At 42.7% G+C, this 14,179-nt stretch overlaps 1 protein-coding gene across 2 annotated transcripts in view; it reads right to left on the bottom strand.

Annotated features, from left to right (window-relative positions):
• Window positions 1-14,179, bottom strand: part of SNCA (synuclein alpha) — a 628,022-nt gene that overhangs the window by 24,027 nt on the left and 589,816 nt on the right. For both annotated transcript variants that reach the window (XM_069230269.1, XM_069230270.1), the window contains exon 5: window positions 3,844-3,927. In XM_069230269.1, coding sequence (XP_069086370.1) covers window positions 3,844-3,927 — 84 coding nt within the window. The remainder of the gene's footprint in view (window positions 1-3,843; window positions 3,928-14,179) is intronic.

Below are 14,179 nucleotides of genomic sequence, written 5' to 3'. Positions count from 1 at the left end.
TACAGACCTGTGCACATAAAGAGACCCGTCCACTCTTTGAACTTGAACAGCGCTGGGTGTATAGACTCAACACCCATCGTCAAGGGTTAAATGATGATATACCCTGGTTTAACATTTCCCTTTAGGCAGCCTTTGGGCCAACTGACAATTTTTTTTTTTTTATTACTTTTTTTTTTTTTGACCATGTTAGTTGCGGAAATAAGAACCATCATAGTTCTGATATTTTGAGTAATCAAACAGCAGTATATAATTTCGTTGTATGACCAACTGCTACAATATTGACAGTGATCAATGTATTCTGGGTCATAGTTAACCCTGTTCTTCAATGTTTTTGGTTTGATTTGCATTGGGTTATCTATATATCATAGTTGAGTCAACACTAGCTTAAAATGGCCGCCACCTTGTCCTTGCTGTAGTAAAGTCCCTTTTTTACTTCTAGTTTTTTGCATCACACGCGCCGGCTCTAACCAACCGCACGTGTGTTTGTTGCTCAGCAACAAGAATAGCTTCAGCTCTTCGCGCGCTCTGCACGCGTACTACTTATACCTCCGGTCGCTCTGCTCCGTTCACTTTCGGGAGCGCAGCCAGGGGGTAGGTGCCATATTAGACACCGGTCTAACCACAAGTAAGTGACATGGACCTTCTGTAGTGGTCGTTTGAACGTACCGCTGCTACTTTTCTGGACTGGTCCCGAAGTTTGGGTCCCGTGTTTTGGTTCGTTTTGTTTTTTCTGCCGCTTTAATAAGATTTGTTGTACAAAAGTTAAGGCACTGATCCCCCGGTACTCGGGACCTTTGGGTGAGAAGAGGAATTACCCTTGTCTATTAACGGGGGTTGCCCAGGATACAGAGCACATACTGGGCCCCCTTATTTCAATAGATTACTATACTTTCCTACTACATTTTACAGATACACGGACTTCAGTTTTATAACAGTGGGGCTTTGATTGCACTTTCCAACATTTCCTTAAATGTGACTGCTTAGTATACGATATTTGTGTTGAAGTGTGGTCTTTCACTTGGTATGTACCATGTTTATACATATCGTATTGTGGCCACTGATCTACCTTGAGTGTGTGACGATCATTATCAGCACTAACGACCTCTTGAGTATGTTATTTTAGATTTTTAGTGTTTTTGACTTGATGAGTCAATTAATTTTTGGATACTCTCTATGTCAAAGATTGTTGTGTACATTCTCTGTGTCAATGTGAATTATTTTATTAACTAATTGGTAACAGTGATATGTGTCTTTTTTATACTTCTGTTTATCTCATGACCAGATCTGTTGTTAACCTGGCAACAGGCCTGCGTGATCCCATGAAGCTCGTCCTCGAGTTGGGATGGTAAGCCCTCCTGCATATATTACTAGCATGGGTTGCTACCATCCACTTTATCACTTTGTGTTGGACAGTTTGTCACTATTACATTATTGACTTGATCAAATTGGTAATTCTTTCATTGTGACGATCGATTGCTGATGAAGAAGCTATGCAATTTTAACCTCTTCACTTCATGTCCTTAGGGTGACTGATAGGAACAGCAAGTCTGGGTTGAAGTGAACTTGAGTAAGTGACTGTTGACGTCTTGACTGTGAGTGTCAGTATGCAGGAATCTATATTATTTGTTTTTCTTATTGGAGAAGTCTAGTGATATAATAGGTCCTGAAGAAGCGTCACAGGACCCATGTGGACCAAAAGAGACGCGAAACATGTCGATCGTATAATAAGGAACGTCTGTGAATGACCGACTTCCTCTACATTTTATTGTTGTTTATAGTGATTGTCTGAGCATTATCTCTATTACACTCCCTTGTTATTCTTTTAATCTTGGCCATCACCCAACATCAAAGAATAAATGAATATTTAGTGAGGGTTCTGAGCCAATTTTATTCTCTATTTTGACTTTTTCTCCTTTCTCTTCGGACCCATACTTGGTTCTGCGGCATCATCGATAGTAAAAGACCTCCGGCAAAGAGCCCCCCTTCAGGGGGGGCCCGTCAGACATTGCAGCGCCGGTCTGACGAGGAGCTGTCCGATGATGAAGCATGACACCTAATATGGTGTGTGAGGACTCTTGCTCCTATTGATTAGGACTCCCTTGTTTTCTTTTCATTCATCTTTTTTGGAACAGTGTATTGCATTATATTAACTGCACAGAAATAGTCACATTCTGGATAAACACCTTCTCAATATTATCCTGTATCATAGAACAGCAACTCATGCCTCATCCCCTTACTGATCAGCCTTAATGGGGTTTGTCAAACCCATATCTGCAAGCACACGCCGCTTTGCCGCTCTGGCGATATTATTAGCCAAGTGACAGATCGCCCTGCTCCATGGTGGCTTCCTGGTTGCGAGATCTCACATACTGCAACACTAGTAGTGAGCTTTATGCTTCTCTGTAACCTCCATCCTCTAGACCTAGAGATATATGACAACCACATGCCTATCTCCTATTCCAATCTCCTGCACCTACCTCAAAAAAAAATCATAGTCCTTTCGTCCCATGTGGATACAGGAGACACAGTCATGTGATACACATGCAGGTCCCCACACGGTATCATTTGGTCCTTATGTTGCCCTCCTTTCTTCTACCTCTGAGATTTTACAACTGGCTTTCTTCCCTCACATGCAATGTACATTTTTGTTACTTTTTCTCAGGTACATTGATAGCTTTACCATGTATCTCTATTGAGGGCAAACTCATGTCATGTAGTCCACTTTGATTTTGTTTTTGTTGTTTTTCTTCCTTTCATTTCTACTATGTTCATGAAAAAAGCTCTTAAAATGAAATGTATTTTGTTAAAAATGAAGATTTTCTAATCCATATGAGCATGCAACACTTCAGGTTAGCATAGATGAAGTAGCCAAATTTCTTTGCATGCTCTTCGAGGATTGGAGTCGATGTAAAAAACTAAAGAGAAAGTAATTTGAAGGAAAGCTGTGCCCCTGCCGACTTATAGAAAGAGCACTACAGGAGATGTCTGGTGAGACAGACAAATCTGAATGTTCCACTCCAACCGAGCCAGTAAAAAAAAATCGGAACTTTTAGACAAATGCTGATTGGGACAACAAGGGGATCTAAATAAAGTTCTTTCATGTTTTCAAGTCATAGTTTTAAGGTATCAATCAACTTTAGGCCCCTTCTGTGGCCTCAAAGGGTCTTTCAGTGAGATGGAATTCTGAGACAGCAATATGTAAGCAAAACCGGTGCAAGCATGTACACCATCCTAGATGAAGTGCATTTTAGCTACCCTCCCATAACAGTTGGGCTCCATTTGTTGAAAATACACCACCCCCGTCTTGGGCACAGTAGTTGGCCCCAAGGTAAATTTCTAAACATACATACATACGTACATAAAAAAAAAAAAAAATACAGGCACCTACAATTCCCTTAGGCCCCTGTCGCTGGTGCTACCGATTGTTCGGGTTGCTGAATAGGAGGCTGCCTAATTTGGATTCCATCTCATTCCTCTGTTCTCCACAGCCTTGCACTTCTCGTCTCTTTATCTCACTCTCACTCATGTGAGCTCTTTTTTAATTCCTGTTTCTCCCTTTCTCACTGTTTCCTATCTTTCTTTTCCTCCTTCTTTCTCCATGTTCTGCCTCTCTCATGCCCTGTGTCAAAGTATGATTATGAAAACAAGTCCCCAAAAATGAGTGACAATGTACACACATCCAGCCCCTTGTTTGAAATTAGCACTGATCGACCCCCTAGATTCTTATTTAATATTGTTAATAATGGCTTTGTCATTACGATTTACTGGTGTACGGTGAGCTGCATTAGTCCTACTCACTATGCATTTTTAATTTAGAAAGAGAGATATAAGGAATCCACTTACCTCAGGAGGCATCTCATAAGCCTCATTTTCTGGATTGCCTGGCATATTGTTTGTTTTTCCCTCCTGCATGAAGCCGTCATCATTCTAGCATGAAGGAAATAAAATAATATGTGTCCAGGTTAATGTTCTGCTACCAGTTTTATGATATCACAAGAGGTCTGAGCACATCATGTGTGAAAGAAGAGCTAATTTTCTGCTCTTTTGTAGTTGTCAACATATATTGTGTATTACACATAAACTTGCGTAGCATGATAATGGGAACATCAATGGTGGGCACAGCTACAAGTTACTAATAACGTCAGAAAGATCAATATTAACTCTTTGTAGCATGGTAAACGCACAGTACACATTTTTGATTCGGAGCTTTCTATGACAAGGTTACATTGTTAACAAGGTAAAGTGTGTACTGTGCCTTTACAAACTTTAGCCATGATAGGACTTAAATAAACATTGACAAAACTAATAGGTACATGTTTTCTATATAGTACAAGTGCACAGATAAACACAGCCCACATACAAACATTCACAAAGAGCTTGATAGAGATCAATTTTGACTACTACATTCGTAGAAGGTAGCATTTGGCAATTTACAAACTTTCAGTTTAAAAGTCTAGCAGAGAAATTAACATGAAAATGTAAAATGTGCACGTTTAAAATGATTGTGGACAATGTGGCTACCTTTCGTATTTTGACATTGTGCATTTATATTTGAGTGAAATACAGATTAGAGCTAACATTGAAAGTATTATCTTTGAGAAGAAACAGTAAAAATGAATTATATTTTGAATATTAAATAAATATGAATTCATCGTATTTATATTGACTTAAATGAGTTTTCTTATTGTGAGTTACACGTGTGCAGAAAAATAAATACATGTTTAAATAGTGTTCTAATAATGTCATTAATAACGTTTGCAATAAAACGATTTGCTTTGCTTATATGATTTAATGGTAAAGTGCGCAATAGGATTTATATGCATTAATTGTATTAATATACATTTAGACTTCCTTTGCTTGACTAGGCCTGAGAGTTTTATTTTGCAGCAGTAGAGGAAAATGACTTGCCTATTCTTTTCCCTCTAACCTGAATTATTTTCCTCGGTTGCTGATATGATGTTGAATGTCCTCTTGTATTGAAGGCGAAGAACATGTTTCAGTACTGACTATGTAACAATATTTGTTCTAGCTGTCAAACAAGGCAGAAAACGTATAATTATTCCGTGAGAAATGCTTAGATTATATTGTTTGTTGTGAGAAAGTATTCTGAAGTAACAAACGACTAGAAAATGTAATGTTTTGTCGGAACTGTGTAAAATCATTGAAATGACAATTCACCTTCTCTGAGAAAATACGGAATAGTCGCAAACTTGATGATGCTATTGACAACCACTGGACACTTCATCTTGTGCGATTTTGAAATTTGGAGTTAGTTTGTTGGGTTAGATTACCAGAGTAAGAGGGTCATTCTGACCCTGGCGGCCGGTGGCCGCCAGGGCCACCGACCACGGGAGCACCGCCGACAGGCTGGCGGTGCTCCAATGAGCATTCTGACCGCGGCGGTTCAGCCGCGGTCAGAAGCGGAAAGTCAGCGGTCTCCCGCTGACTTTCCGCTGCTCATTGGAATCCTCCATGGCTGCGGAGCGCGCTCCGCAGCCATGAGGATTCTGACCCCCCCTACCGCCATCCAGTTCATGGCGGGAAAGCCGCCATGAACAGGATGGCGGTAGGGGGGGTCGCGGGGCCCCCGTAAGAGGGCCCCAAAATGTATTTCACTGTCTGCCTTGCAGACAGTGAAATACGCGACGGGTGCAGTAGCACCCGTCGCACCTTCCCACTCCGCCGGCTCGATTACGAGCCGGCATCCTCGTGGGAAGGTCGTTTTCCCCTGGGCTGGCGGGCGGTTTAACTGGAACCGCCCGCCAGCCCAGGGGAAAACTCGTAATACCCGCCGCGGTCTTTTGACCGCGGCGCGGTAATTTGGAGGGCGGGATCCTGGCGGGCGGCCTCCGCCGCCCGCCAGGGTCATAATGAGGCCCTAAGTCTGTCCAGAACTCTGCTAGAGCCAGCTTCGATGAGCCTATAATGTCAAGCAGCTCTCTGCTTCTTCTGAATCCTTTACCCTTTAGTTATCTTCTGATGAATAAAGTCATACTTAATTGCCCACTTTCTTAATATTGTTCAGTACTAATATGCCCAACTAATTCAGAACTGCTGATCAGTCCTATATGCAGCCCGTGTACTGCACTGTCCTGATACTGCTGTCTACTGATGACAGGAGAAGGTGAACACTCATCTGATTAATTATCTTGTCTCTTGTCCCATGAGGAGATATATAACTAAATGTGGTTTCTTGTTTTCTTTTCAGCTTCTGCATTTACAACCAACATATTTATATAGTGAGTTGCCCTAGTTAGATGATTTTTTTCAAATTATTTTTGTCTTCCTTTTGTGGGCATGTGTTAGCCTGTTCCCACATATGCCAGTCCCAATGCGTGTTAGAGATATGGATGGCCCAACTCTGCAATTGACTGTTAAAATTGTATTTTGACGATTTATTGATGTCACCAACATCAGCTTTGAAATCTGATATGAATGTGCATATTGTGGTTTTGCTGATCTATGCTATTCTTTTAGTGTTTAATGGTATTGATGTTTAGTAGGCTAAATTTCTTTAGACATTTTTGGTCAGCCAATAATTTTCATGTACGTTTATAACTTAGTTTTGCGCACCATTTATGCGACATTGATTTTGGGTTTCTAAAAAAGCTTTGTAACTTTATTCAGTTTGGAGCTTGATTTAGTGTTAAATTGTTAGTGGTGTCTAGAATTGTTTATGGTTTTGCTTCATTGATTTTTGATTTAATTAATCTGACTACTACACTCTTCAGTAAGTCCAAAGATCAAGTTGACCTTCAGTGGTGGGACTAGTGATGGTGTCTCGCCAGCGCGCTTGTGGTTTCTGAACCTGAGGCAGGAAGAAGACCTCCAAGAGTGTGCCGGCAAGCTCCAAATTTATACAGATGAATAGGCACCCATGTTCACTTCAGGAGTCAGGGCATACATGTAAAAAGACATAGAAGGAAACACAGACAAGGGTGCACACAGACCATCAGACATATATGCATTCATATACTTAGGACCAAATATATACAAGCACCTATGTTCACAGAGTAGTAGACATAAAATGAGCAATAAACATATAGGCACACATGTTCTCAGACCAACAGCTATTCACATCTCGCTGCAAACAGAGCAACAAAAACATATAAATTCATACACATTTGGATATGTAAACCAGTATCCCTTAAACTTCTTCTGTCATACTGCCAACAGCACATCTGCAATCAGAGACATCCCATGATTCAATCTTTCACAGAGAAATGTAATTTGTAAAAAGATAAGTGCCAGGGTCTTTGTCAGGAGGCCATTGCATCTTGCACCACCCATTGCCTCTTCCAGTGCTGCCCAAGACAGTACCAACACAACTACTAACCATCTTACTCCAAGTGTGTCAATTTGATAAACATTAATCTGACTAACACCTGGCTCCCAAGCTATTCCTATAGCTTTGGGCAGCATATGATAGTCATTTTTAATGTATATTGAACTATTTAACAACTGTAGGTGTTCTCATCACACAATTAGACAAACAACTTGACCATGTGGTGGGTTGTCCTACGTGTCAGTGCTGACAATTGAGTGCTTGTGTCTAGAACCAGAAACCACCCACTCAAATTAAGCACTGGACGCAGAGTGATTGTGTAACCACAAGCCAATGATACTATCCCCAAGAAGTATAGCTGTGGGGGCCCCAGCCATTAAGTTGTTTCTATTACAGATTGAGAATAATAGGGCTGCCTGCACTGCAGCAGGGAACGCTAACACAAAAGCTTGTGTTGTAATACCAGGGCTGCAGCCGTTCTCTCTTCCTCTGCAACAACTGAACAACCATTTATAAAACCCTGGACCCCATTTTCACCAAAGCCCCATACAACACACCTTTTGAAAAGATGCCTTATCACAGTAACTACTCCTCCGTCTCATTCATCATATTTTGAAAGGATGATTCCAGTAAGTAGTTAAAAAAATGGCAGATCAGTGAGTACATGTTCCAGACACCAGAATGAACCTTGAGAGGATAAAGTAGACAAACACACAAATTGTGTCCCTCGTGCACTTTACTCAATATAGCACCTGTTTATTACATTTTTATGAGAATACTGTCATATTTGGCTTGAAACAGAAGTAGTGGCATCAGGCCCTGGAGACTTGTTCTGTATATTGTTAGACCTTGATAAAGTTACCCATCATGGATATGAGAAAAGTGTTTGTTTCAAGTGAGGTGTTGATATTTGGATTGTATTTGCAAGTGCTGAGAAAACTTGACAGGCTGTTTTGTACAGCTGTTATTCTCCAAAAAGTGGTTTTCTATCCATCAGTAACAGCAAGGTACAGAACTGCCATAGTATGTGCAAGATCAGATAACTGTGGTTGTCCCAGCATGCCATTTATTCATAGACTGTTATGCCCAGTGAAACAGCAAACTCTGACTTTTACACATGACATTTGCATACCTCTTGTGTGTGCCACTGTCAGTACACACCTGCCTGAAGCTGATGGTGCAGCTACAGTGCAAGGATGGACCTACACCAGATTACAAGGTCTAACTTCCACCCCAGAACTGGGTAGCCTTTTTATTAATCACCTCCGGATGTGACCATTATGAACCCTGAAACTGGAGATGCACCACAGAACTACACCTCTGAAAGTGGACCACTCCTTTCACTCCAAGAGTGAACCACAACACCGCACCTCTCTCACTAAACCAATCCCCAAGCCAGTAATTCAACATAGCACAGCCTGACCCCCTTATATTTATATCTCCTAAAGGAGCTGGAGTCTGAATGCTACAAACTGTCTTTGCTGCAATTTATGAATTCCCTTCATAAAGTATGATTTAGTCAGTGCCAGCGCCCTTGGTTTTCACAAACGTTACTGAAAGGTGGTGAGAGAGCATAACGTAGCTGTGCCATTGTGGATTCCAGCAGGGGAAATGAAATGTACTCAATGACATATCTAATGTGTGCTAAAATGTATTCATGCAAATGAAAGCTGAATGCTGTGAGATGAAGTATACCTGTAAGTAGAAATGTAGAATGTTCATATGCAAATCACATGTATGCAGAAATTTTCAATATATGAATATTATGATGATCTAGTTAAATTATATTTCCATAGTTTTTCCCCATTTATAGTACTTATGTGACATGCGGGTATAACCATGTATATGAATGGGCATTGAGGTTTTTGTTAAGTTGGCTGGAGTTAAGGCCTGAAATGCTTTTCTGTGTTTAACCTTCAACGTGGCAGTTTCACTCTTTCTGTATATTTCTTTATTTGCAGGTGTGTCTGCTCAAGCCTCCAGTTAATGAAAAGCTTATTGTTAGTTGTAGATAAAGGTGTATGGGAAGACAGGCTGCCAAGGACAGGGAGTGTTAATGAGGAGTTGTAAAGAAGAACTCCCCTCTGGATTCCTGGATATAAGAGTGATCCAAGGTAGTCCTGATGCCTGGACCGAGCGAAGAATGTCTAATGAGAAGTTAATATTTACAATTGTGTACAGACCATGGAAATTTACTGGCATTGATGTCAACCATCTGAGTTTGGTGGGATAGGAGTTTTTTTGCCAGTCAGAGATTCAGATTCCCTTTGCCCTTTGACTAGAACATACTCTTAGAGAGTTCCTGTGCTTTGGCTGATGTATCTTTATGCTATGCACACTTCTCTTACAAAAACTTCTACTGAGGCCTCTGTAGTGCTCACACTTTAATCCATTCTCTATTGCCTTAGACTATAGAACCTTTGGGGTTTCTTATAGCCTATTAGAGTAGTTAGACTTATATAGATTCAATGGTTAGGTAGGAGAATCAAAGCTTAGATTCTCAGCACCAAATATTGTTTCTTATTTCTTATTGGTGCTACTGAGGTTTTAGTGTGTCTGATGTTAGTACACTTTAACTTGACTCAATGCTTTACCTCACCCTTGATAATTCTGTACTTGTCTAGTATTCTTATGAGACTCATTTACTTAAGTCTGGCTTTAAACTTGTAATAAGTCTTTTGAACTGTGATTTCACCTTCAGGTTCAATATATGACCAAATGGGTTGCACTGTGAATTGTTTGAATGGTTTAATGTGTTTCTCCTCACCCCGGGTAGCATCCAGTAGATTCATAGGACCTAGTAAGTGTGCCAGGCACCAGATCAGAGCTGATCCAAAAGCCAAATTAGAATTCTAAGTGGCTTGCCAATAGTGCACCTAACATGGTCAAAGACAATAAACTAAGGATGTCTGCATGTTCATGTCCAGCAGCCTCTTGAGGGTGTTCATTTTTTGTCCCCAGAATTCCATTTTTCAAAGATATCAACTATTAATCAGAAATCACAAGCGAACTATTTCATTCTGTGAAAATATGTAATAGTAAGAAAACAGACTTTTTACAAATACCGCAGACTTGGATTCTATTTGAAAAGCACATTTTCACATGAGCAAACTGCTGAACACAACGAAGACAATTGATAACACTGACTAAGGCGTCACTGTGTTTATTTTCTTATCTTTTACAATCCTTTTGATTGACTTTAAAAGCTGCAAGACATAACAACAGGCTTGTTATAATAAATATGAACCTTGTAGAAAATTCTCAACTTAGGCCCTCAGTATGTGAGGGCTGTAGTCTTGATTGAGGGACAAATACCTCTATTTTCTCCACACAAAACCCATCAGGAGAGGACTTGGTTTAAATTGTGGGGATTAAGGAATATTGTAAAATTTCAGCTAAAAACAAGAGAAAACATGGTTTTACAACCTTGTCCCCATTCCTAGGTGAAGAAATCATAATAGGTACGTAACACGAGATACAGTGGTTGTCCAGACATGTGGCTACTAAATATATGTACCTATCTAACAGACCTCACTGCTCCTCTTGTTCCCCTTGATATTATGAAGTATGTTCCGACTGCCAAAAAACCTCACTGGAAAGATACAGTGCACCGCAGATCTACAGCACCTGTGACTAGCAACACACTACACTAAGGGCCTCATTCTGACCGCCAGGGCGGAGGGCAGCGGAAGCACCGCCAACAGGCTGGCGGTGCTTCCTGGGCTATTCTGACCGCGGCGGTAAAGCCGCAGTCAGAAAAGGGGAACCAGCGGTTTCCCGACGGTTTTCCCCTGGCCCAGGGAATCCTCCATGGGGATTCCGACCCCCTTCCCGCCAGCCTGTTTCTGGCAGTTTTCACCGCCAGAACCAGGATGGCGGGAACGGGTGTCGTGGGGCCCCTGGGGGCCCCTGCACTGCCCATGCCACTGGCATGGGCAGTGCAGGGGCCCCTAACAGGGCCCCATACAGATTTTCACTGTCTGCTTTGCAGACAGTGAAAATCGCAACGGGTGCCACTGCACCCGTCGCCCCCCTGCAACTCCGCCGGCTCCATTCGGAGCCGGCTTCCTCGTTGCAGGGGCTTTCCCGCATCTGTCAGAATGACAGCCTAAGTGCTGTGTAGGAGAGTCTACATATCAAGAGAGCTTTACATCTGTTGAGATGCTACTGCACATTAATAGATGTTGTGAAGCATTTTAAAATAAAAAAACCTTTAGTTTCAACTGCTAAAATGGTGGATGCTTGACCTAATTAGTTGGACTTTGGGAACCTCTCATTGCCAAGTCGACCACGTGGTGGCCATTTCAAACCACGGAGGATACAGCCATAGGCTAAGGTTGTTGACTGTGAGTCTCGCAGCTCCATGGCTGTGCCCATTGATGGTGTTGACCCCATACGTGGTGTACATGTACACCGCGGTTTGCAAAATAACACACTTTACTCCTGACACTGCTGCCATCAACACCTCCACCACTTTAGCTGCTGTGTGCCGCCTCTGGGAGCAATCATGCCAGGCCAAGCAGGTGAAAGGGCCTCTACCTTCTCTCCGGAGGAACTGGAGAAACTTGTTGAAGAGGTCCTTCCCCTGTATGGTCAGCTCTATGGCTCACCAGATGAACAGGTAACTATCTTACATACATATTTGTATAAAATGCACCTCTGAGTCCCAGTGAGTCACTTGGTTGCCTGTGGTCACAATCTGTGTTCTATACATAGGATGTACAGGTTGTAGATTGAGGAGCCCTGTACCCAGACGCGCATATTTACAAGCCCCCTAGCACCACTGTTGCATCATTTTTTTGTTGCAGTGGTGGCGCTAAGAAGTCCCTACAATGCACCACATTTACAAACTGCTGCAACAGGACCATTGCACCAGTTTGCAAAGCCTTGCGCCACATCGTCAGGGGTAGTAAGCGCTATATAAAGACAATTACAATACAATACAATACATTATACATATGACAGTTATAATGTATGCAAAGTGGGCGTTCCCCTGTTAAAAGCCATGCAGAAATGGCTCAGTAAAATCTACTAGATTTCACTGCATCATTCTGCGCCTTTAAAGAGTCAAGTTTTTTTAACGTCTGCTCAGAGCAGCCGTTAAAGTGAAGCTGGGCTTTTAAACATTAGACCTCCCTCGCATTACTGAACTGTCATATTTTTTTTACGCTAGACCAGCAATGTGTGACTTTAGTTTCATAGATGCGTCAGAATTTCTGACGCATCTGTGAAACATGCCCCATGGGGCTCTGTATTGTAAATACAGCGCATCCATGGCATCGTTATGGGGGTGCATGGCAGCACAAGAAACTGATGCATCGGAGCCGATGCGTCAGATTCTTGTAAATGAGACCCTGAGTATTTCAAATGATCACCCTGTCCTAAAATCTACCCCGACCCTCCACCATGAATCCTAAAACATGCCCTGCCCTAAAAACTACCCCGAACTCCCTCCCCACCCTAAACTCTAACAGCTACCCTGCCCTGTTCTAAAACTACCTCGCCCTGTCCCACAAACTATCCTGACAACTGCCCCCACCCTGGACCCTGAAACCTACCTCACCCTCTCCTAAAAATCTACCCCAAAGCCCCACCATCACCCTCAACCCTAAAACCTACCCTGCCCTGTCCTAAAAACTCGCCGGCCCTGTTCTAAAAACTACTGCAACTCCCCTTCCCCATGCTGAACCCTGAAACCTATTCTGCCTTGTCCTAAAAACTAGCCTGCTCTGTCCTAAAAACTACCCTGATTCCCCCACCCCTACTCTGAACCCCAAAACCTACCCCGCCCTGAACCCTAAATCCTACCCCACCCTGTCTGAAAAGCTTCCCTGATCCCCCACTCCCACCCGAACCCTAAAACCTACCCCACCCTGTCTTAAAAACTACCTGACTCCTGCTCCTGTCTTTCAGCCTAAAACTGGCCCTGCGCTGTCCTACAAACTACCCCAAACTCCCAAACTAAACCCTAAAGGCTGCCATGCCCTGTCCTAAACACTATCCCATCGTGTCCAAAAAATTACCCCAACTCGCCATCCCCACCCTGACCCCTAAAACCTACCCAACCCTATCCTAAAAACTACCCTGACCCCCGCCCCTGTCCTGAACTCTAATACCTACCCTGCCCTGTCCTAAAAATTACCCCGACCCCCTGACCCCACCCTGAACCCTAAAACCTACCCCACCCTGTCCTAAAACTACCCCAACCCCTGCTTCCCTCACGAACCCAAAACCTACCCCACCCTGCCCTAAAAAGTACCCCACGCCACCTGCCCCTACTTGAACCCTAAAACCTACCCTGCCCTGTCGTAAAAACTACCCTGACCCTCTGCCCTAAGCCCTAAAAGCTACCCTGCTCTGTCCTAAAACCTAGCCCACTCTGTCCTAAAAACTACCCCGAACCCCCTGTCCTCACCCTGAACCCTAAAACCTACACACAGTGTCATAAAAATTATCCCAACCGCCTGCCCCCTCTCTGAACCCTAAAACATACTTCACCCTGTCCTAAAAACTACACTGATCCCCCCGCCCTGAACTCCAAAACCTACCCCACCCTGTCCTTGAAAATCCCCTACCCACCCCAACCCCACTTACTAGGCTGTTTCATGTGTATCCCTGAACCACGCATATGCATGGTGCCTTAACCACACATTTGTGTGGTTCAGGCACATGCATGGTTCAGGGAAGCGTAGTAACGCTTGCATCGTTACGGCCTGCGTGGCTCATACCGTGTATAAAAGGTCGTTTCACATTTTGACAATGTACATATTGTTAAATTACCATTGGTGACTTTTTACCGTGTGACATGGGTGTTTCCATGTCACTTTCTTTTGGCTACTGTGCTGCTTACTGCAACCTGGCTGAATTAGTTGCCCATCATTTAATCATGATGTA

Source organism: Pleurodeles waltl, chromosome 1_1, assembly GCF_031143425.1.
Source record: "Pleurodeles waltl isolate 20211129_DDA chromosome 1_1, aPleWal1.hap1.20221129, whole genome shotgun sequence".
In the NCBI taxonomy this organism is placed as follows: domain Eukaryota; kingdom Metazoa; phylum Chordata; class Amphibia; order Caudata; family Salamandridae; genus Pleurodeles; species Pleurodeles waltl.
Note: the sequence above shows the minus strand (reverse complement) of the source record. Positions and strands in the feature narration are given on the sequence as shown.